Raw genomic sequence first — 25,189 nt, forward strand, 5'->3', positions numbered from 1 at the left:
CATGGGAATTCTGACAGAATATAATTTTTAAATTAAGAACCTGTGAAGACAGATCTGTCCAGATATGAATTAGCGAACTGTTTTAGCTGGATGCTTCTGGGACCAACACTAGCAGTGAAGGTGTGTCGGATACAGCAAGCTGCTCAGCGAGCCCACAGCACCTCTTCAGGTTCAGTGTGAAATGCAGCCTCAATGAGGACGTTGTTAAGCCTTGCTCCATCTGTGCCCAGAGCCTCTGTCAATGCCATCTGCACCAACAGCTTGTCCCGTGACACTGTGTTTGGCAAAAGCATCTTAACACCGGCCTAATGCCTCTGGTTCCCATATAATGGGTACACACAGGCATGGCCCACCCTACTCAGGTACACTTCACAAAACCAAAGGCTGATAAGTATTACATTTCCACAGCTACATTACTGTGAATCTTATTTATAAAAGAAAATTTAAACAGTGATCCTTACCTTAGCTTGTCTAAAATATCCAACAGCTGAAGCCCTGGGAGAGAAAAAAATTAGATATATTGGCATTATGACCTACTTGGTTCTGATCTATTATGATTTTTATATAATGTTATGCTCATGAACACTTTTTGCAGAGAGAAAAAGTGAAAATGTCTTCAGATGGATCTGTCAAAGTGGGTAGGGTCATCTGGCAAATGAAGAGGCCCATGGACACATGCCTGCAGCTGCGTGAACCACTGGAGCATCCCCCTGGAGTGACTGAGGGACACAGGCACTTCTGGGGCATGAGTCACAAAGCAGACATCTAAAATCAGTCAGATGAACTCCAGAGAGAAACGGTTCCCAGGCTTACCAGCTCAGATGTGTGTATTATGCGAGGCAGGTCCTAACAACGGTACCTAGGATCCTGGTATTCAAGCAGCTGGAAAGTATTTCTGAATCACAGGGCAGTTTCTGTGGCTCAGCTGAGCAGACACAGGGTGGAGAAACCTGATTTACTGTTAATAGGAGTTGCAATATACAGAAATACGGCTACATAGGATGGTTGGTTATAGAAATTTATTGAAGAAGCTCAAGTGATCCGGCACTACTGGGATTCCAGAAAAGATCAAAGCTACGGGAAAGCAGCACAGTTAAAAAAAAAGTGGTTACAGAAAGGTTGTTGAAGAGAACCAAAAAATAATTTAAAAAAAGTCTGCCTTTAATATTTGCAGTTTTGCTTCCCAGCCCTCTTTAGTCACCTTATGGATACATCTGAAAATAAAACTGCTTGGCGAGTGATTTCCTCCAGAGAAAGTTAGACTCAACAAACATCCTTACCTATGAACTCGTTTCTGATTTGTGTCCTTGTTCTTAGCTCTTCTTTCCCCAGTATGATGGCATTGATAGCACTCAGCAGTGTCACCATGTATGGCACGTTGTCTGTGTTGGAGAGCTCGTTCATTATGACGCTGAATCGATACTGCTGGTTCTTCACACTCTGTTAATAACACACGTGATATTTCTGTTCAGAAATGTCTACCGCTTTGGTGCAGGCTCTCAGCTGGAATTAGGATCTTAAGATCTCTCAGTTTATCCCACTGTGCACAAGATGGGGAAATACAGGTAAGAGCAGCACTCCTCCATTACGAAACAGGGTCTGCTTGGCACAGAAAGGCAGTGAAACTCCTCTTGGATGCTTTTATGCTTTCTGATAACTGATGCACCTACCTCAGCTTGTGGCCAGTGAAACCCGTGGATGTGGCACCATCTATTTTGCTAATCTGGTAATGCTTTTCCTGCCAGAAAGGACTTTGTGGTTGGCAGTCATCTGTCCAGACAAGTCACAGAGCAGCACCATGGACTTATGCTGACCAGGCCAAATTCCTACAGTTTTTACCTTATAAATCCCTGCCTCTCTTACCAAAAACGATGCAAAATGACCTTAGTTCCCAGACCTTTTCTGTGGTACATGGATCTACCTGCATGGATCAGAGCAGAGCCATACCTCCTGCTGCAGCCCAACACTTGCCTTGTAATGGTCCAAGGCATCCAAAGCCAAAGCGTGGCCATCTGATGAGTAAATGCACAATGCAGCCAAGAGTTCAAATATTTGCTTTTTGACCATGACATTAGTTGTATCAAGTGCTGGAGAAAGAACAAAACAAAACAGAAAAGATTTTACAATTACATTAATGTTCTGAATCTCAGTGTCTTCTGCTACATGGGTTATGATCAGTGGTAGAAAAAAGACGGAGTGGAACCACTGCATGGAAGATAGGAATACAAATCTCTCAATGTATAGACATCCCATCCCAATAGCATTACGTGACGTGTAAATAACTTTTAGTGGAAACAGTAAATGCTACAGGTATCCTATTGGGATTTTGTTGCTGCTTGTAGCTGTTCATCTCTTCCACCTACCAGCGGCATGCTGCAACAGCAGCCAAGGCCTCAGCACTCAGTCACGCATTTTTTTTCCCATTTTCACATATGGGTCCTTTCTAGAACAGCAGATGAACCATCTTCCTCCATTAATGAGTCTTATTTTTAGTGCAGAAATACCCAATATGCATATCAAGTAGGCCAATTGTTCTAACCAGTCCCCATGTTTTCCCTTTTTTCCACTACTCTTTCTCTGTGAACCCCGGCAGCTGGGAGGAAGTGGATTTGACCATCTGATTTTTCATTTTTTAGCGCACAAAGAAGCTCAACTGCTGAAAAGCCCAGGGTGCCCCCCTGTTTTCGCAGCAGAAAAATGCCAGTTTTATATTTCACACTGGTTAAGAAAACACAGGGAGGAGAGGAAGGAAGAGGACTTCAAAACCGAAGAGGGGAGCAAGCTAGCTTTCAGACTAAATGCATTTTAAAGAGCTGTTAATAAGGTTTTCTGGGCACAGCTGTGATCTCAGCTCTGTGGAGCAGCACAGAAGTTATTTTCCCAGCACCACCGTCATTAATTGCTGTACAGTAAGTTCTAGGAGATGCCCCGATGAGTTTCATACCTAACGACAAGCCAAGTGAATGGTAAAGGAAAGCAAGTGGTATTACCTACCATCTTCTAAAAGGAATGGACTGAGCAGTGCAGAGAACGGGCTGTCTGGAGTCTAAATCATGCCACCTTCCCTCCTCTTTACAGAGAACAAGTCTCCAAGCCCTTTTAATTCCTCTCACTCTTCCCTTGGGGCTCACAGAGACTAAAAAGCAAATGTCTGCTGACAACCAAAGGGCTGAAGACTTCTCAAGCCTGCATACAGCTAAGGCTGGGTTTATCCATGGCTTCTCAGCAAACTATGAAGATATCTGTGTGGAAATAGCATTGGGTGGCAAAGGAAGCCCATGTGATTTCAAAGCAGCGTTATCTTAAAGAAGAAAACAATCTCATTAATCACTTGCGACCAACAATTTGCAAGAAGCCTGGTGCAGGGCAGGAGGATAAGCAACAGAAAAGTCCCTCCCTATGCTGCATGCGATGGATGAAGCAGGAAGATGTCTTCTCACCTTGGAAGAGCTTTCTGACGTAGCCCTCGTTGTTCACGATGTATTCGATGCCTTTGTGGGAGTTCATGACTGCTCGCACACAGTTAATGCAAGTGAGCTGGAGCAAGGCATCAGAAATCCTGGCCACTCCTCGCCCAGACAGCCTGTCTAGGGCCTCCAGGAGGAGGTCCAGCCCACACAGCTCCAGGAACTGAACCATCCAGGTGTCATCGCTGTTCTCCAGCCGCTTCTTCAGCCCGGAGTAGTTCACCACTGACGGCATTTGCAGGAGACGGATGCACAGCTCTGGCTCAGCATTCTCCAGGTTAGCCTCCGACTGGTCAGTCTCCTGGGGTCCGAGTTTCTCCTTCAGGGCAGCCCACTTCTTGTGGGCACCTTCCTTTTTGACTGACATTATGAACAGTTTGTCCTGAAAGAAAAAGAAAAGAGAAAGTGAGAAGTTTGTCTGGACTGGCAAACAGCCCTCTGGCAGCCCGGGTTTTTCTCGTAGCGATCACGATGTAAAGCTCAACTACAGCAGGTCCCCAGCTCTCCAGCACATAGGGCACACACGCTGGAACCAGTCCTCTGCTGAAGAAACTCAATATATCCCTTTCCTAACCACACACATTCTATTCAGGCCTTGAAAACTCTGTAGAGAGACTCTTAGCACATCTAAGCCAGCACATACGGCTTTAAAGTAGCCGATTTACACCAGTCGATAGCCACTACCTATTTCCATGCAGGAAAAGGATGAAGTTGGAAGCGGCATTATCAGCTCTAAACAACTTAACGCCCATTAAACTGCTTTAAAATCGCACTGTGCTGGAGAGGCTACGCAGTTTCTAAGCATTTGTAATGGGATGGAGAAGTAATTTTGAGCAGATCCTTGTTATTTTTTGCTTTTGTTTCTTTTGACTGATGTGGAGGTTAGTTTTACAGCACTCACTTAAATCTCTTCTCGCCTGCTGTAATAGCAAATACGTTTGCAAAACGTGGTGCCTGCACATGATTAGGTGAGAGCCCACCAGCTTGCAAGCGAAGGGGCGGCGGTGGGAGGCTATGAAAACAGCAGCATGTCTTTTCAGAGACAGGGAGCATCTCTTCGAGGCCCATCTGCCTGGAGGATGGGCCAGTCTCAGCCACGCTGTTAGCAGCGTGAGGAGCTGATTCAGCACAGAGAAATAGCAAAGCCAAGTCTAGTTAACTCTTGGGGCCAAATTTTATGGTTTTAGGCAGAACTGTTAATTTTCAGACCCACAGTGATTAAGCTACACAGTGCAAGTCCTTTTCAAACCTGAATGCAAATGTTTGAAAGCTGAATTGCTCTCAGACAGGACAGTTTGTCCCACAAAAGGGAGATAAACCTGCTGGAACCAAAGCCAGCCACTGATGCTCCCTGCCACAGCACTGAGACCTCTGCTTCCCTGGCCTGGTGAGCCCCACAGGGCTCAAAATAACCTGGGGACCACCTGGCCCCCAAAGCCCAGCACCTGTGGGATTGAAGGGATTCTAGGAGACTCTCACTTTCCCTTACCAGCTCCAGCACAAGGGTTTCTAGCCCTGCAGCACATAGGGAAAAGGCTTGGAAAATCTAACTCGAGAAATCTTTCAAAGGTTTTATTTGCCAGAAAACCAAGATGAAGCACAGACCATTTACAACGGTTGGAAATAATCCCGTTACTTTAAAGCCTGCCTTGTGATTTTTCCTGGGGACTGCACTGCTGAGAGAGGTCCTGGCGGCTTCTCCACGGCAGAGCCACACGGCGGCTGGTTCACCCTAAATCTCATCTTGGCAGTTACCCCTTGGCAAATGCGCTGCCAGAAAGTTTGCTCACTAATTTTTGGTAGGCCTAAACGTGCCTCCTGGAAAGATGTGAAGTGTGATAGGATGGGATATTTGAGAAAGCCTGAACAATTCCCCTGGGAAAAGGTGATGATGGGAGATTGGCAGGGGCATTCAGCTCACAGCATCAAAAGCTGTGTTCGGTAAGGGCCAGAGAGGTGGTGGAGGTTGTGGGATACAGTCACAGAAAATCCTTTTAGAGAGCTCTGGAGAAACCCTCTCACCGAGTTTCACTTTGCTTCAATGGGGAAAGACCTGGCCAAGCGCCCAGTTGCTCACTGTTCTGTTATCTGAAAAAATGATGGTCATGATCAAAAAACATGAAGTTGTGAATATACCATCTGAGAACACACTGTACAGCTGACAAGTAATAAAAAGGATCATATAAAAAAAAACCAAACCCAAACAATAAACCCTCCTGCCAAAGTACAGGCTTGAGTTTCTAAGATTTGTCGTCACTGTCTGCAGCCCGGAGCCCTTGCTCACTCTCGGTAAAATTCTTGTTGGAGTTAGTCACCCTGAATCGTTCCTCTGTTCCCAAGCCCAGGAATCTGGGTTAGGCTCGATGCAAAGAAGTGAAATCCTCCCTTCCTGGAGGGCGAGAAGCGAAAATGTCCTGCCCGAGTCACAGCCCTGGTGATGAGGCAGCACCGTACCCCTCTCACCACGGCGAATTTAGTCTTGGACTGGAGAGGCATTCCCAAGGAGCTGTGGACAAATCCTGCCCTGTGCTGCACATCGAGTACTCTTCCAGTGCCTGGGGTCCAGGCCAGGCCTCCAGTGTGGGGCAGTGCCGAGGACCATCGGACCAGGGTGCAGCACAGCTCGTTCCACCCAGCCCCATTCTTTGGTGGCTTCCGCAAGGACCTGACATCCCTCAGCCTCCTGCCTGGGAGGAGGAACTGACTGTCCTGGGTTTTTAACTTCTGCGCAGGGGATGGGCACAAACTGAAGTGCTGGCAGCAGGGGCCAAGGCCTAGCTCACTGGGTAGGACCCATCCCTCCTCTTGCCTCTGCTGGTGCCCAGGCTCTTTCCTCTCCCCAAAGTGAAAGCGTGCAGCGAGCAGAGAACCTGGATTTGGTCCCTGGGTGTGCACAGAAGAGCCTCGTGCTCCCGCCGGGTGAGGAAGCCTGCAGGAGCAACCACTGGAGGAGGATGGTCCTCCTGGCTCTGCTCTGCCTGGAGCTGTGCCAGGGCTCGTGCTGTTCAGCCAAGGGGCTGCAGAAGTGGCTGCTGACCGCAAGCTTCCCCTCTCTCTCTTTTTATACTTCAGAAAACCACTTTCTAAAATTTGCATCTGACTAAATGCGTCTTACCAAACCAGATTACAAAGCTGGCTGGCTTTTTTGCTCAACAGTTGTACAAATACTTCGTTATATATGAAGAAGCTACAGAAAATCGGAGGCATAGTGGTATTATTGACTTCAGGCTTAGCTGGTTTCTGGAAATGAAGCCCACCCAGTGCAACAGGAGACGGGAAACACTGACAGAACATCCTGTTTACCCACAGATTTGTTCAGAATTATCCTTTCCTCCCCACCTGCTCCACACAGATGTGAAGTGATGAGACACAAGTCCAGGCAGGTACCTCTCCAAACAGTACCAGCTTCTGGTTTTATGCACTAAGATGAACAAATTGGATTGATTACATATTCTTTCCCACAGAGAGTGCACTCTTTTTGTAGGGAAGGAAAAAAAAAGCAGCTAATGTCTCTAATCATAAAAAGGGAATAAAATAAACAGGAGCTGTATATATAAATTGAAATGAAATAAATATGGAGGAGACTGCAGTATGATTCTGCAGATGGTGTGATAAATCTGTTTACAAACACAGATATGAGTGATATATTATGAATGCAACATCTTTCCATATTTTCCATGAACCACAGTGTTGCAAAGCCACTCAGGTACATCCTCACAGGGCTGGTAAAAAAGCCTTTTATCTCTGACCACAGGAGCTTATTAGCAAGTAAATGATCTCAGCAGAGTGAGACAGATAAGGGCTTAAAATGGAATGCATCTATCTGGCTGTCTCACAGGGGCCATTCAGACTGAGCTGGCTGAGGGATGGAAAGTCCCCTGGCCAGCAGAGGCAAGGCGCTAGACTGAAAACATCTCTCCTCCTGCCAGTAGACAGACATGGGGAGCTTTGCTTTTTGCTGCCTAGGCTATAGAGGAGGATGTGATGGTGGAAACAACGTCCCCAGCCTCTTCACTCAACCATGCCTGCAGCACCCATGGTCTGCCCTCCCCAGCGGAAGGAGGCACCGGTGCTGGGTGCTGCTCCCTGCGCACATCCTGATGGTGCATCTGTGCTTGCTGCCATGGGGACACGGCTCACAGCATTCACCATGATAAATGCAACCCTCTCCTCATCTTGCTTCTCACCCTCCGAGTTTGGTTAAGCCTGATGGGGAATGACGGCTAAAAAAGCATCAATGTAAAAATACTCTTTGTTTGAAGAGATTCCTTCGGGAAACATAAAGGCACCATAAAGACTTCTCCTCTTGCTCCCAGCCAGAGCAACATTGTGGTTCATGGTGCTAGCTTTTTGGATCATTGGGTTTGCAAAGCTGTGATGTTCCCAGCATGCATCCAACACAGTTCATAAAATTTCGTCCTTTTTTCTTTTTGAGTCAGGTGCTTCCCAAATTCAGTTTTCTGTGCCCCTCTGTCCTTCAAGTCAGCTCCTAGGGAGATGACATCTGTGGGAGATAAATCAGGGTACATCAATACTTTCTCTATCATTTGAAGCTGTGGAGAACAGAGCTGCACAGCACAGCTTTCAGTCTAAATTATTACATGCCTCCAGGATGACATGGATCACAGCAAGGACCTGGGAGGACATCTAAAAAGAGTTTTCTCAGGGCAGCTAAGTATAATTGAGGGAAAACAACAGGGAGAAAAATTAGTCAAAACCGTTCTGATTTTTTGGGAGCAGACCTGCTGCCCATGCTGCAAGATGGGGGGGGGGGGGGGGGGGGGCATGGGGGGAATGGCAGCTCCTTGTGGCCCTTTGAAGAAGTCTGAGAGCATCCTGACCCCACACACACAAATTTGAAGAAGTCTGAGAGCATGTGACCCCACATCCTGACCCTCGCAGCCCTCTGCTTCCCTCCCCAAGGCTGCTGGGGCACAGCGCTGCCCCTGAAGAAAAGCTTTCTTGCTGCTCAGCCCCTCCTCTGTTCTGTGCCATTTCCTGGCACTCAGGAGCCCGTTCTGCCTGGCTGGCTGCTAATGGTAGGTTTTGCTTCTGGGCAGTTCCAATTTTCACTCTGCTGCTGGGAATACGCCAAGCTTTTGTATTTTGCAACATGTCAGACTACTCAGTCACTAAAAAGAAACAATATCCTGGCTTTGTGCTTTCCGAAGCCACTTCCAGAAGCGTGATAGCTTCTTCCTGCTCTCCTTTTGCTTTCATTTGTACTATTGTGTTTTCCTGTGCAGCTTCTGAACAGCTTGTGTACGTACAGGCTAATGAAATCATCCTCCCACACACCAAAAGAAGTGTGGGGGACACCACAAATCTCTACTGTAGAAACAAATCTGACCCCTTGGTGTGGGCCCATTAGCATCGGTAGGAACTGGCAGCGCACTCAGGCTCCCAGGGGAGCTGATGGTGAGGGTACAGTGGGAAATCGAGGTGTGCAAACAAAAGGCATGGTTTGCTCAACAGATCCTGCCTCAGCACCTAAAGCAGCTGCTGTTCCATCCTTTTCCTGCCATAACCAGTAGCCTCAGTAGACTTGCGATCTACGCATTCTTGATCCTCACCTGTATCAGAGGCCAGAATGAGTGATTTCTGCTTTAAAAATTAAAAGGTCTTGGAATGAGTGCCCAGTCTTGCTCTGTGTTACTGAAGAAGTTCAAGAAGTCTCTGATGCACTATGCTTCACTTCAGTACAGCTCAAATCAGAGCTTTCATGGAGCATCTCAGGCTGGCAGTGTCCTCAGAGGCACCGCACCATGGCAGGGAGCATTTTGCCTTTAGCAGATGAGGGAGCATGGACACAGCCTGCTGCAGCCGGTGGGCGGGAGTTGTGCCATCCATTTGCTGGCTGGGACTGGCAGCAAACCCCCAGAAAAGGACTTCAGTGCATAGACATAAAGGACCACAGCCATAGCAGTATAAATGTACACACATTTTTCCATTATAGCTTATTCTTTCACAAAGAAAGGAAAAACAGATTGTCCTGATTCAGTCCCATCCACCGCTATTAGGATACTGTGTGCCGGCACAGCTTCTCTCTCCTGGGCAACTGTAAGCTATGATGTGGCGTGATGTCTTGCACATGGGGTAAATGTGTCCATTCAATATGTATTGGTAGTGGTGAGATTACACCAGGATTAACTGTACCAATAAAAATAATCACCGGTGACTTCTTCCCCACCAGTAAATAAACAAGTAAATAAATCATCAGGCTGCTACAGGTACCACATACAAATCAAGCTGAACTGGGAAGCTGAAGGATGTTGATGTTAGGATCTTCAGTGGCATCTAAACCCTTATTTATATTTACAGATTGCACTAATTTACCTTCAAATGGGTTTAATAACACTGTCTGAAGACACTCAACAAGCAGTTTACCTTATCCCAGTAAGTCAGGTTTGAATCAGACTGGTGCAGCTGTCAGACCTTCGCTTTGGAAACGGCCACTGCCACCGCGGCGGCTAGAAGCAAGGTGCCAGCCTTCCCTATCTGAGTGCCAAGTCACCCAAACCAATTTAAAAAGCTTTCCACCGTAGATACGAGCCCTGCAGCATCCTCACATGCCACCACAGGCCTCTGGGGGCACGGCAGAGATGCCGGAGGGATGCCAAGTGGTAGCCAGCACTTGCCCCCTGCAGAGCAACGCTGGCTCTCAGCTTCGCTGCAGCAAATGGGGCTGCACCCGCTGCACCCTGGGCTCACCGGGGCTTCCTCCCTGCTGTCCTTAGTAGAGCCACAGGAGCCAGCGGGGCATCCTGACCCCAGCCAGGAAGGAATACTGATCCCAAGAAAAGCACGATGGGGTGTAAGGTGGGTCTGGAGACCCCCCCTGCCCCTGCTACAGTGCTCGCGTGCTGGCCGAGGCAGCACCTCCACCTACCAGCAATTCCAGCATCATTCGGCATTTTGGGATGCGATTTATTATTATGATTTGGGGGTCACGTGAGAAACAGAAACTGTTACCCAGCAACATGAGCAGTGCAGTGGTAACTTTCTAAGATTCTCCCGGCTCCTGCTCAGCGGGAAGCTGTCACACCAACTTATTATGAGAGCCAAAAACCTTTTATTGCTTTTTTTTTCTTTTGTTTTTCAACACCTCCACAGGATGCCAAAAGGACAGAAAAAACAGGCAGAGGGAAAAATTCCTACCTCGGAGATGAAGCCAAATTATTCCCTTGTCTCTTTTGCACAGAAGGATCCTTCTCAGCTGGCTGTGTGAGCCTTCACTTCTCCAGCCAGTTCATTTTCTCCTTCTCTGCCAAGGAACCTTCAGTCAATAAAGTCTAAATCCCCATAGGAGCGTTTCTGCAAATCGCATGCTGTAAGAAAGTTCAACAGGATATCAGCGTCTAATAGTACGTAAATGTCAATCTTCAGAAAGGCAAGGAAGTGACTTTTATATAGCTTCCAGAGAAGGTATTTGCATGTCATTTGTCACCCCATTCATTCCCTGGCCGCTGGGAGGGTAACACTTCCCCATGGGCTGGGAAGGAGGAAGGCTTGCACCGCACCGCACATCTGTGCGCCATCACATGAAAGTGGTCCTGGCCTGGGGTGACGCAGAGCAGGGAAATGATCAAAGCAGGGAAATGATCTGGCAAAGAAAAGGGGGGTGGGGAGGGGAAAAAAAAAAAAAAAAAAAAAAAGAGGAAGAAGGATGGCTGGGGTGGGTGGGATAGAGAGCGTGGGGGGTGGCAGGTGGTGGGGACAGTCCCTTGTACCTTACATCAGCTGTGCAGGGTTTTCATAGAATCACAGAACGGTTTGGGTTGGAAGGGACCTTAAAGATCATCTAGTTCCAACCCCTCTGCCATGGGCAGGGACACCTTCCACTTGACCAGGTTGCTCCAAGCCCCATCCAACCTGGCCCTGAACACTTCCAGGGAGGGGGCACCCACAGCTTCTCTGGGCAGCCTGTGCCTCACCACCTTCACAGTAAAGAATTTCTTCCTAATATCCACTCTAAATCTACCCTTTTCAAGTTTAAAACCATTATCCCTTGTCCTATCCCTACAGGCCCTTGTAAGAAGTCCCCCTCCAGCTTTCTTGTCGGCACCTTTAGGTACTGGCAGGCTGCTGTGAGGTCTTCATGGAGCCTTCTCTTCTGCAGCCTGAACAACTCCAACTCTCTCAGCCCATCTTCATAGGAGAGGTGCTCCAGCCCTCTGATCATCTTCACAACCCTCCTCTGGACTCATTCCAACAGGTCCATGTCCTTCTTACGTTGTGGGCCCCAGAGCTGAACGTGGTGCTCCAGGTAGGGTCTGGGGTGGAGGGTGGAGTAGAGGGGGGAGCATCAGCTCCCTTGAGCTGCTGGTCACACTTGATGCAGCCCAGGATGTGGTTGGCTTTCTGGGCTGCAAGCGCACATTGCAGAGTCACGTTGAGTTTCTTGTCAACGAACACCCCCAAGTCTTTCTCCTCAGGGCTGCTCTAAATCCATTCTCGGCCCAGCTTGGCATTGCCCTGACTCATGTGCAGGACCTTGAACTTGGTCTTGTTGAACTTCATGAGGTTTGCACAGGCCCACCTCTCAAGCCTGCTAAGGTCCCTCTGGATGGCATCCCTTCCCTCCAGTGTGTTGATCACACCACACAGCTTGCTGTTGCCAGCAAACTCACTGAGGATGCACTCGATCCCACTGTCCATGTGGCTGACATTAAACTGTGCTGGTTCCAATACCAGCACAATCCCTGAGGAACGCCACTTGTCACTGGTCTCCACTTGGACATTGAGCTGTTGACCACAACTCTTTGAGTGTGACCATCCAGCCAATGCCTTATCCACCAAGTGGTCCATCCATCAAATCCATGTCTCACCAGTTTAGAGACAAGGATGTTATGTGGGACAGTGTCAAATGCTTTGCACAAGTCCAGGTAGATGATGTCAGTCACTCTTCCCTTATCCACCACTGCTGTGTAGAATGCCATCGTAGAAGGCCACTGAATTTGTCAGGCATGATTTGCCCTTAGTGAACCCACCCTGGCTGTCACCAATCGCCTCCCTATTTTCCATGTGCCTTAGCATAGTTTCCAGGAAGGTCTGCCCCATGATCTTGCCAGGCACAGAGGTGAGGCTGACTGGTCTGTAGTTCCCCAGGTCTTCCTTTTTTTTCTTTGTTAAAAATGGGGGTTATGTTTCCCAATATCCAGTCAGTGAGAACTTCACCAGACTGCCACAGCTTCTCATATATGATGGACAGAGGCTTAGCCATTTCATCTGCCAGTTCCCTCAGGACCTGTGGATGCATCTCATCAGGTCCCGTGGAGTTGTGCACCTCCAGGTTCCTTAGATGGTTTTGAACCTGATCTTCTCCTACAGTGGGCAGTTCTTATTTCTCCCATGTCCCTGCCTTTGCCTTCTGTGACCGGGGCGGTGCGGCTGGAGAACTTGCCAATGAACACTGAGGCAAAAAAGTAATTAATTACTTTAGCCTTCTCCACATCCCCGGTAACCAGGTCTCTCGTTTACTTCTGGAGAGGGTCCACTGGCCCCACTAGGGGCCCACAGAGAGGGTCCCTAGTCCTCCTTTTATCACTGATGTACCTATAGAAGATTTTCTTGTTGCCCTTGACGTCCCTGGCCAGATTTAGTTCTATCAGGGCTTCAGCTTTTCTAACCTGATCCCTGGCTGCTCGGACAATTTCTCTGTATTCCTCCCAGGCTGCCTGTCCTTGCTTCCACCCTCTGTAGGCTTCCTTTTGGTGTTTGAGTTTGCCCAGGAGTGACTTGTTCAGCTATGGGGGCTTCCTGGTGGTTTTGCCTGACTCCCTCTTTGTTGGGATGCATCGCTCCTGAGCTTGGAGGTGATCCTTGAATATTAACCAGCTTTCTTGGGCCCCTCTTCCCTCCAGGGCTTTGTCCCAGGCTACTCTACCAAGCAGATTCCTGAAGAGGCCAAAGTCTGCTCTCCTGAAGTCCCCTGCCTCTCCTTCCTAACGAGCCTGTATCCTCCCATGCCAACACTCCAGCCATGGGAGCCATCCCACCACATCTCTGTGGTGCCAATAAGATTGTAGCCCTGCAGGGGTGCGCACGTCTCTATCTCCTCTGGTTCATTCCCTATGTTGTGTGCACCTGCATTTAAGTTGGGCCCCCGAGGAAGCTGACTTACTAGCCAGAGCGGCTGTAATTCCTCTGTGCTGTTCTTCAGGTGCTCTCCTGCTGACCTGCGATCCCTCTCCAGGCTCTGGGCATCTATTGCTGGCACCAGCATCAAACTGGTAGGAGTGGGATGGATTGAGGTTCCCCTCCCCCCGCAACTTTAAAGTGCTCCTCACCAGCTTGGCAAGCCTACAACTGAAGATGCTCTTCCCCTTCTCTGACAGATGGACCCCATCAGCCCCCAGTAGACCAGGTTTCTCCACGAGTCCCATGGTCTAAGCAGCCAAACTCCTGGCTGTGGCACCAGTCCTGTAACCATTTGTTGATTGTCTCCTGGCTTTGTGGCACTGGGGCTTTAAACACTGCAAGATCTCAGAGATCTTTGAAATGCTGCAAGAGCCAGGACAGCTTAAATAATAAGGATGTCCAACCCAAGGCTGCCCAGGACTGGCAGCTAGGAGAGGGGTGGCACAGCAAAGGTTGGAGGTTCAGGCAGTGTTCCCCTGGGCAGGGGCTCGATGATGGGAATCCTGCTCTCACTGGGGCACCCTAAGGTCCTGCTGAGCTTCAGTCCAGCCCAGCTTTTATGAGCTAAGCAGGCTTCGAAGACTTGAAAAGCTCTTTTCAACAGAAAACCTCTATGCCTCTCTGGTCGAGATGTCACGTGGAAACTAGTTTGCAAGCCACAGCTGTAAAACGCATCCATTCAGCCTTTTGGGAGGTGTTAACTGCAAGCTAGTTATTATTAAATTATGAATATTTCAACACGGCCCATTTTAGCAGATACCTCCTGACTGGCTCAGAGTGGTGGTCAGCCTTTAAATGCTGGTTTTTTCTTACTCTGTGAGGTCTCTACCCTGAACTGAACCTCCTAGATGAAAAGCTGGAGCCCACAGCAAGTTTTCCTGCCTTAGTGGGGAAACTCAACCCTCGTGGACACGAACACAGCTCCACCGATGTTAGAAATGCACTGATCTGTCTGCCCTTCGGTCCAAATTCAGCTCGCCTTTAAAGCGATGAACTTGCCCATGTGCTTTCTAATTAAGGCAATTTCACCATAACAATTCAATATCCAAGGAAATGACTCTGCACATCTCCCCATCCTGCTGTAGGAAGCACTCTGAGGGAGTGTTTATACAATCCAAGACAAACATTAATTCATAACGGGTTTTACAACAGCAAATGAACGTCACTTTACATTACATGCACTCCTGAAGTGTAATCCCTGAGTCCTGTAAAGTTTAGTTGCTAATCTGGTTCTTGGGAGCAGGATGGGCTCACAGCGGGTTTTAGGAAAAAATAAAAAGTTAAGAGAAAAAAAAAAATCCTGCAGAGAAAGGATTGTTGACATGGCAAATTCCTGTCCTTGCAACCACGGAAGAAATTTAAAGGGCTATCAGCGACCATCAGGTCTCATCTGTAGTCTGGACCTGTGAGATAGGCCAGAAATACGTTCTTAGAGAGGCTGCATCACCTAAGCGATGTACACATGAAGAATAAGCAGAAGCAGCAGAGAAAATGGGCTAAAAAGCAGAAAAAACGGTTCTAGGGCTGCAGCCCCCCTCCTGCAAGCCCCACGGCACATGAACAGCAGCAGCAATGGGCAGCAGCTGAGAAAAATGAGGGGGGTTGGATCCCAGCTCCCCCATCGCTGTGTTGAGAGCCCTGCCCGCTGCTGCAGGCAGCTGCCCACACCCCACCGCAGTGAGCCAGCCGCTGCAGGAGCAGCTGATGCATGTACTGATGCTTCTGCCCCCCGCCGCGCTCAGCACCCTGCCACCGCCACCGGCCTGGTGGTCCCAGCTCAGCCCCAGCAAGGGTGTTTGCTTCTGATGGCACCACCAGGAAGAGTCCACCATGGGGCTGCGTCTCGGACCGAACGCTTTGGGCACTGCCTGGGGAGTGGGGGATGCTCAGCACCCCTCGCCTCCTCTTCCTCTGGAGGAAGCAGCAGCAGCCCCACATGCCTGGAGAGGGGTGTGGGGGTGGGGTCTGAACGTTTGCCTTCCAGGAGAGCTGAGTGATGTCCTGGGGAGCAAAACTTTGCCCCCCAACCACAGGGATGTAGCGTGTTAAAGGCATAAATCCTTTTATGGATCCATCCCCTCCTGTCTGAGCTTCTGTCCCAGCAGCTTTCAGGTTGCTCAGAGAGGGCTAGTGGTTCCCCCCCCAGCAAATCAGCCCATTTTTACCCCGATTTTCTGGCAGATGATTTGGTGGTACTCTGGATAGGAATTACATCAAAATCAGGCAGATTAATTCAAGAACTAGTCGTTCAGTCCCACATTATGTAAAGAGCCGAGACCATCTACAGTCTACAGCTCCAGTATTGCTCTGCTGTCTCCAGATCACAGCGTGGTGGCTCCCCTGTCCACATGGTGGGTCCACAAAATGCAGGAATCCAATTAAAGATAAATAAATACACCCTGTTTGCCCTTAGGAATTAGATTATTCCTAATTACAGCCATCAGTGTCTTCTCACTGCTCTACATTTACATGACAAATCAGCTCCCGTGCCAGTGGCTTCTCTTGGAAGTTGTGTCAAGGATTTTGGAAAGGAGACACTCAGCTCATTTCTGGCTCCCAGGGAGAGATGCCAGCCAGAGGTCTGCTGCGATGGCTCTTTTTAGGTGATACTGCCTAAAATGCCTAGTAGCATCCGCTACTAAATTACTAAACATCAGCACAGCCATTATTCAAGAATTAGAGGTGTAATATTTGCCTCTGCATCTCTGTGACCAGTTTGTTGGGTACTATGGCTCCCATGGAGCCAGTGAAGACAACCACGTGTATATAAGGGAAAAATTAGGGTACTGGGAAGAAGTCTAGACAATTCAACAACACTCCTTCGTTCATATGAGAACTGAACTCTGCGTTAAACAACCAGAAGGACCAGTGTCAAAGTACCGAAGGGGCACTGAAACGAGGTTTGGCCAGGTGAAGACATACAAATTTAGAGGCAGAGCCCAATCCCCGCCCTGCCCACAAGGAAGGGAAGGTGCCTGGCCTTTGCAAGCATCACCCTTTGCCACGGGGACAGCAGGAGATGCCAGAAGAGCTGAGGAGCAGGTGGGGTGGGCCAGTGATGACTTTCCCAGGCACTGGGAGAGCACTGTGAAAGCAGCCGGTTTGCTCCCTCCCTGGGGTCGATCTGGAAACATCCAAAACATTCGCTCCACAGCTCTTTTGGTAGGAAGCTTCTGCAACAAAACAAACATCCTGTTTTGGGGAGGGTGCTTCCAGCTGGGGAGATTAAACCATTAACCGTGGGGAACTTGGTGCCTTCTTTGGACAGACAACGATGCTTTTTTCTGCCAAACCTCCAAACTGCACCAGCAGTTCTACCCAGAGCAAAGGGCACAGACCCATGCATGGATTTCTAAAGGATGCATGTGCTCTTAAGCACAGGCTGAGTAAGGAGCCTGATATTTATCCAGTTTATTTATCCTGCATAACTACATTACACCCGTGCTAAGGCTGCAGGGGAACCGCTTGGGAATTGCCAGGATGAAGCCTGTCGAGGTGGCTGAACTCTGCTCCCTTGCATACACACTGGTGCTGCAGCAGTGAGATGTAATTACAGAAAGAAGACCTTTTGAGCCCTTTCCCAGAGGGAGAGAGGCAGCAGATCCTGTGCAGGTTTTAGCCTTTTGCTTCTCCGTCACAGACACAAACCCTCCTCACTTGCACAAGGATGAAGATCTTCAGGCAGGGAATAGCTCTTCCCTAAAAACCAGTCTGATGTAGGATGCCCACAGGGGAAAGGGTTCTAGGCACCGCTAAAAAGAGCTCCCTGGATCCGTATTAACATTTACAGATGTCCCTGCTGAAAAAAGCTACCAGGGCACCAGAATGGTAGATTAGGAAGCAGTTTTCCTCCAGCTGTTCTCCAAACAGGCTGCAAACATGACTCCTTCCTATCCAGATCAGCTTTTCCATTCAACCACTGATGATGAATCATGGTGGCTGGTATCTCACCTCGTGGAACAGCCCGGAAAGCAAACGTCCCAAATGTTTTTGTTCAGATAAGGGTGACTATAGCAGGATTCCTAATGGCACAGGCAAAGTACAGATTGCACACCTTAAGAAGGACAGACTCAGATACTGCCAGGTACTCTCCTGCAAGCTTGTATTAATACGAACGTTACTGAGAGTAACCAGAGAACATGCTCAGCTGCTGACTCAAGAAATTAAGCATTTGAGCCGTTTAAAATAAATTCTTGTGGAAGAGTGGCTTAGCATGATTTCAAAACTAATCCACTCCAAACATGCCTTCAGACTATTTTCTCTACTGCTGAATGAAAAAGTTTGAAATCCCTATTTTCTAACACAGTAATCCTAGAACGTTTGACTAGCTTAACCTTCACCTTGCTACAGTACTTAGTCCAGTTGTTTCAAGGTGACCTGAAGTTGTCTTCCCAGATACTATCCTTCCAGTTCTAACTCAGTCTTGGAATTAATGTGCACGAATTTTAATATGTCACAACCTGCCAGAGGTTTATGGTGGGAAATTCTCATGCTGGGGCAAAATGACCCTACATATGCGTAAGTCTAACTTACATGCAGGATATTTTACCAACACCTTGATTTCTTTTAGTTTTTCCTACATAATAATTAAAATCTCTTTAGAAACAAGTAGTTGATATTGGGTTTTAATTTACAAAGAAATCACTTGTTCAGCCATACCCTCATGTTTGCATAGTCCAAAGAGCTACAGTGCTTTACGCCAGCTGAGCATGTGGCTGTCAGCAATCTTTAAGAGGAAAATCACTCTATTTATCTGATAAATAAGTTTACAACTGGTATTAGGATATAGTTTTATAACTGATTAATCTCTACATATATGGCTTGCTCCAACACTTGCTTACAACTGTTATCAGAACAGAGGTTTGTGAATTACAGGTTTGTAAATCAATTTAGTTTTGTGGTTGTCCTTTCTCTTACCTTTCTTCTAGATAGAGGCCATATTTAGGGCTTGACAATGGTTGTGGAGGTTCAGTCCATTTCCAGAAATGGAAATAACAAACCCCAGAATTTATCCCCGGGCTTATAAAAGAAGCCTCAGGACTGGGTAAATACAGAATAACTCATGAATATTGGACAGCTTGTTCTGAAATCTGGAACTACATCCCATCAGTGCATAAACAAGTAAGCAGAGCCAAGCAGGCTGGAAAGCAGCCTTCCAAGGAAGAAGTGGAGCAGCTCAGCCAGGCTTTGGATGCAAGCTACTTGGGGAGCCAGGTGCCACATCAGCATGATGAAAACCAGAAGGGAAACAAGTTATAAAACATATAATGCAATAAAAATATTTGTTCCCCAGTTCACCTTCATGGTGGGCTCAAATTTGCACCACTTGTCATATAAGTCAAGAAGACACAGTCATGAATACTTCCTGAACTGCAGAGCCCGCTGCTGAAGCGCCAGGTAAATATCGCAAGCTACAGTTTCTTTTTCCTTGCAAACTTTTTTGCTCAGAGCACATTTGCTTTCCTGCATTGTACACACAGCTGAAAGTTAAGCTGACCAACTCTATAAAGGATTTCTTTTTTTCTTTTTTTTTAAATAGCAGCAGTAATTAATCTGCTTCAGAGAATGAATCAGCCTTTTCTGAGCTAGAAACACACAAAGGAGATTGTGGCTGCTTCTGGGGCAGGAGGAGGCTTACTCACACAACTAACACAGAGGAGGCAGCCCCCCAAGGTCCACAGCTGTGGACAGCAAAGGGGGCAAGACTGCAAAGCTAGACCCCGCAATCCCCTGATGCCACCCCACGTGCCCGAGGGACCCGCTGCAGGGCTGGGAACGCGCTTGGTGTTGGGCAGCAGCACTGCAGTGCAGCTGCAGGAGGGCCAGTGCAGAACCGATGGTACGGGAGGGCTGTGCAGCTTCACCTCTCCTCCCCAGCCCCCCTGGGCTGCACATCCAGCCCGTGAGGGGCTGCAGCCGCTCCTCAGAGTAAACTCTTTGGCAGCAGGGACCATCCTTTTATTTAGGTGAAGTACCTTGATCTGGGCCAGGCAATGGAAAGAGCTGATGTGCCACGGTGTGGATGCTTGGGAGGCTGTGGGAAGAAAACCCTTGCTCACAAAAAGCTGCTACCTTGTACTATGGGAACTTCTATTTCCACCTGGGGTCTCTGTCGGAAAACAATGCTAAGGCTTAGCTCACTGCTTTCAGCAAAGGCTGTGCAATGACTTAACAGAAAAGCAGGACAGATGAGGAGTAGACAGTTCCCAGATAGGGGAAACCAGCACAACAGAAGCAGCACGGAGATAGCTGCCTTATTAAAAATAATACAATTTAACTGACAGAGTGGAGGGTAACAAAGTTATTCCTTAGCTACACTGACACAAACATAGCTGCTCACCCCATTTATAAATAAATAAATAGAAATGATCCCGCCATCCTCATTCATTGATTCGGAGAGAGGAAAGGGGCTCTCCCCTCATCCTCACCACCCACCCGGGCAGGCTGGGGAGGGCTGTGTCTCCAGCAAGGGATGAGCTCACTGTGCACCCCCTGGGACAGGGACAGGGCTGGCACCTGGGGGGGGAACACGAGGAGGGGCAGGCAGCCATGACTCCCTGTGGCCAGGCTTGCTGCAGGGCAGGTGGAAAGTGGAGCAGACCTGCGGGTCTCCAACTTCATCTGACCTCCACCTGGGCAGTATCACCAACATTTTCCATTTTAAACTACAACTACATTTAGAGGTTTTATAGTTGCAGTGTGCCTCCTTTCCCACACTTTCCTGGAATGATCTCCAAATTCCTCTGCTGTCCTCGCTTGTTAAAACGTGACTCAGCTTTTCCAGCTGGAAAAGTGGAGACCCACACAGTGCCGAGGTGGCCTGCTGCCATTAGTGCTGTCCTGCGTCAGCATTAACCATCAGCTTGGGAGGAGCAGAAGCAACAGCAGGCTTTGCAAGTTGGATCTGGGGAGATTCTGTGTTACTGAACCTGTGGGTGCTCTGTGAGCAGCTACACAAGCTATCAACCGGAGTTCCACTCATGTCCCTTTTGGGAAAGTCCTCCCAGCACCAAGGATGGATCGATCGAGGACACCTGCCCAACTGGCTCTGATGGAGCAGCAATACAAAGAGGAAATTCCTCCTCTGCCCTTAAACATTCCCCCAAATTAATACCATATACACCTCAGCTGAGGCAAAATAATGGTCCTGGTAAGAGACACACACAGGAACTCCATGCAAAGTAGCACCACCTGGTGATACCTGCTATAGCTGTGCCAAGTTCAACATTGTGCCCCACCAAGTTTAAAATTTGGCAGCTCTTCCTTCGCCTTTACTTTTTTTTACTGGATATAGTGCCGCAGCAATATCCCTTCTGAAGTGAGCCACTACTTTTAGGATATTTAAACATTTGGAAATCAGCTGAGTGACTCCGATGCAGGGATGAGGACTTCATCGACTGGCTCTCAGCCCTCCTTCTGGCTTTGCTGGGTCTCCTTTATCAGCTCAGTAGATTTCTCAGAGCACCTTGAAATACATCATCAAATGCTACAAAGCCTTTTGCAAACACTACTGCTTGCTTAAGATTTTCATTGATCTGTGACTTCAGTATTCCCAGCACTTTGAAATGTCAGCTCGGGTATCAGTCTAGAAGAAACAGCTGAATCTGTGAACGATACCTGTTCATCACATCAAATAGAAAAACATCAGGCTGTTAGATTCTCTCCTGATGTTTTCCACAGATATGAAAGGCTAGGTTGACAAAACGGCAACAAATGTTCACCTGCCACATCGTACAACCACTTACTTTTAATTGCAGCCACTCTTGTAGATGCCAAGCTATGACTCAGGGGCTCGTGAACCCCACACACCCTCCTCCTATTTGTTTCCACATTCAGTTCCATAAAATTGGCTCCTCAGCTACCACTGACAATATCTGGTAGCAATCATAAGGCCTGGCTGTTGCTCACTACTTACTTTTTTCCTAGGAAAAAGGAACCAGATGATACTTGCCCTTAATGAGGAACCTGAGTGGCCCTGAGAAGCCACACAAATGTTGAGAATCCTTTTTTGAAGCGCTCCCGTTTTGCGTTTCGCTCCAGTTCATAGAGCACATCCGCAGAACTGGAACAACTGGAATACTGTGACAACCTCACAGCAGACCTACCAAGATACTGCCCTCCATTAGAAGGTGAAAGCCAAGGCTCAGAATTCGATGTCACTTTTTTCCTTTCCCAATTTGGTCTTAGCAACTTGGTTGACAGCACGGGACACAAGAGCTCTCTGTATAATTAAGATACAGATGGTTTGCTTGGTGCTCTCTCAGTGCTTTTTCTGGCTACTGGGAGATGAAGGCAGCCTCTGCAGCACAACGCTTACAAGCACTGTATGGTAAACTGCTGCCCATGCAATGCTGAGAAACACCAGAATAAATTGGAGTTCGGTGGATAACACCAAAGGGATTATAATATATTAGGCCAGTAGCACATAGTTATTCTCGAGCCTCCCTCCTGCACCGAACACCAGGGGTATCACGCAGCAGGGCTGTGCCTAGGCTCTGCAAAATATTTAGCCGTTTTTCACCTAGTTAGGTAAAAAGCAATGTACAATGTTAATTGTTGGAACAGGGATATCTTCTTGTGATGTGTTTGTACCTACAAACTGTAGTACTTTGCATTGAACAGAGATGGGTTTGTTCAGTGCCACAGTGTGATCCTACGAGTTGACTTTGTTGAATCTGTAGGTGGTATTTCCTCTGAATCATTATTGATAGACCTTATTGCAAATATTAAGAGCAAGGATATTCAACTGGGAGTTAAATCTGAGCTCAGATATGAACATTGAGTATGTCTGAAGTTCCTGCAACTATTCCAGCTCTGTGATTATTGTTTGCTGCCTAATCTATGGCATTCTATTGCTACCCACTGCTGAATTATGCCCATCTTCTACTCACGGCTGGTTACAGTACAATGGAGGGATTAAAAATCCCTCATCAACAGAATAATTGTTGCAGGAAAAAAATAATTGAAGACATGGAAGAAAATGGTGAGGGAGAAAGAAGGACAAAATGCAACTTTGTTTGCTTTGATAAGAATAATTTTCTAGTCATTTGCTCTGGGAAACCTATCCGGCATACCTGGCACGCAAAAAAGGGGTAGAGTTCAGCTTCCAACGCATTTGAAGCACAGCCACTTGCTACGCAGCTCAGTGAAACCAGGAGTTAAGACAGAAAAAATGATTATTTGTAATAAATAGGGTACAGACCTGAAAGGATTGGACAGCCAGTCCCGCGGAAAGGGTCAGTCTGAGTTTGGCAGGGGTCACTACGGATAGTGAAGGCGACCCCATCCTACTTAACATCTCCTTTCATGACACAGCAAGTGGGAGAAAACTGGGAGAATACCGCACCAGCACAGAACATGGGGATACACAATAAAAATGGGATTAATAAGAAGGCTGGAATAAGATCAGAGCTGACAGCAGAACACAAAAGTCGGACAGACATCTGGAGATGAAAATCCCAGTTTCCCACCCCCATCACAGGACAGGAGGAGCCTGAGGAGGAGGTTAATTGCAGTACCTACCAGGTGAGGTATTTATTTTTGGGTGGGGTGTCAAAGCACAAGAGGCACCAGCTGGACCTTGCAGCCCCGCTCATCCACGGGGAAGTCAGAGAGCGAGAAGCCCAGTGCACGACTGCCAGGGATCAGCAGAAGCTGGAGCCCGCTTCATGAAAGCAGACAGCAAGTTCTAGCTTGTTTGGCATTGCACAGCAAACAGAAAAGCATGTAACTCTCATTTCTGGACTGATAAGAGAGAAAAGCATCAGACTGGGAGAACTAAGCAATCATAGTGCAAATAAAAATTAAGATAAAGCCATATATTGTGAGGGTGGGGTGGGTGGGAATTATAGTATCAGTTCAATAAAGTTCTGAAACGTCCCCTTCCTGGGAGCCTGGGAACAAATGAACTACAGCGGTGTGCAATAACGCATGCATACTATCATTCAGTGCTTAGATCTGCTGACCTGCCAGGTCCCTTCCTGTCCTACATTTAGATTATCTTTTACACAATGGGTCTTGTACACTGCTCGCATTTTTGAAGCAAAATTCTTGGATGACAGCCTAGAATGGGATTATTAACTTATAACAGGACCAAAAAAAAATCACATATCCTCTTAGGTTCCTGCAATCCCCCCTCGCCCTCCAGTTTTGGCAGCCACTGCTCCTCTGTGTAGTAGAAAGACAAGCTTAAGTGGGTTGAAGAGAAATGAGATTAGTGGCCAGACAGTCCAAATTCTGAGCAAGTTCAGTAGGACAATTGCAACCTTACTGTTACTCTGCTGACTCCCAAATTTTCTTTTTAACTGACTTAGGCCAGAAGTCCTCGCAGTGTACCAGGGAGCTTAACATGTTTCACAGCCTGCAGCATGTTTACTCAGTGAAATTCCTCAGTCTTAGGAATCAGAGAAAAACGATGTACAGTTCACAATGCCGATCTGGTATGGGGAGAGAGGATCGTGAACACTGTTTTGGGGTATTATTTCCTAAGATCAGTGTATCGGAGCACTCCTTACCCACCCCCAAGCTCTGGAATTCAGCTCTGGGTGCTGATGTTGCAAGAGGCCACTTCATCATTGCTGAGCTATTGAGCAAAAGGGAGGATGAGGCACGAGAGAAGTATGCAAGTAAACCCTGGCAGGACTTGGGAAACCTTGTCTGAAAACCACTGGATAACAGAATTTTTCAAAATAAAAGCCTGCAAGCGGCCCAGCGCTAGCAGCAGACCCAGCAGCCTACGCTATGTGTTAGTGGGTGCACTGGCACACGCAGACACCGCAGGACCATATGCCGCCCGCACATCCCGCTGTCACACCTGCAATCTGGACCACGCTGGACCTACACGTCGCACCGCTGCGCTGGCCATGGGGACCATGTCGCACCTATACATTGTGTATTGCACCTGCGATCCAAACCACATCCAGCCCGCACACGGCATCCTTGCAACTGCAGCCCAGCCCAGCTCCCACCTGTACCTTCCATCGCCGCGCCTGCGATCCGGACCTTGTCCCACCTACGTGCTGCGCTGTTGCATCTGCAGCCCGGACCGACCCCCACCGGTCCATGTGCCGCCAAACCGGCGCCGGGACCACGTCCCAGCCGTGCGATCTACCGTCACACCTGCAGCCCAGACCGGGTCCCCAACCACCACCATCCCTCCCCGTCGGGGACCTGCGGCCCCCCGCCGTCCAGCCAGCGCCCAGCAGCGCCCCCGAGCCGCTCGCCCGGGCTCCGGCGGGGGTCCTTCCTCCCCGAGCCCGGCTGGGAGCGGGGCAGGGCCGGGGGGGGGATGCCCCGCCGGGCTGCCCCCCGGGAGGGGGGGGCGATTCAGCGCCAACTTCTCCCGGCCTTCAGGACCCCGCTCCCGCCCCCGTCCCCGCGGCGCTCGGCCTTACCGCGGCGGCCTCCTGCGGGCGGGCGGACGGGCGGGGGGGGGCGGCGCGGCGCGGTGCGGCGGGCACGGACCCTCCGCCGGAGCCCGCAGCCGCCGGGCTCTGCCCGACCGCGGAGCCGCGCCCGGTTTCGGGGCGGAGCGCGGGCGGTGCGCGGGGCGGGGGGTCCAGACCGGCCCCTCCGACGAAGTT

General features: G+C 48.6%; 1 protein-coding gene across 1 annotated transcript; it reads right to left on the reverse strand.

The window, feature by feature from the left end:
* Positions 1-457: 457 nt before the first annotated feature.
* LOC101911261 (inverted formin-2) lies at positions 458-24,679 on the reverse strand. Its single transcript, XM_055803561.1, has 5 exons — positions 24,581-24,679; positions 3,441-3,849; positions 1,972-2,087; positions 1,281-1,440; positions 458-495 (listed from the first exon to the last, which is right to left on the reverse strand). The coding sequence occupies exons 1-5, from the start codon at positions 24,668-24,670 to the stop codon at positions 458-460; spliced, it is 813 nt and encodes a 270-aa protein (XP_055659536.1). The 5' UTR covers positions 24,671-24,679.
* Positions 24,680-25,189: the final 510 nt, after the last annotated feature.

This window comes from Falco peregrinus, chromosome 1 (assembly GCF_023634155.1).
Source record: "Falco peregrinus isolate bFalPer1 chromosome 1, bFalPer1.pri, whole genome shotgun sequence".
Taxonomy (NCBI): Eukaryota; Metazoa; Chordata; class Aves; order Falconiformes; family Falconidae; genus Falco; species Falco peregrinus.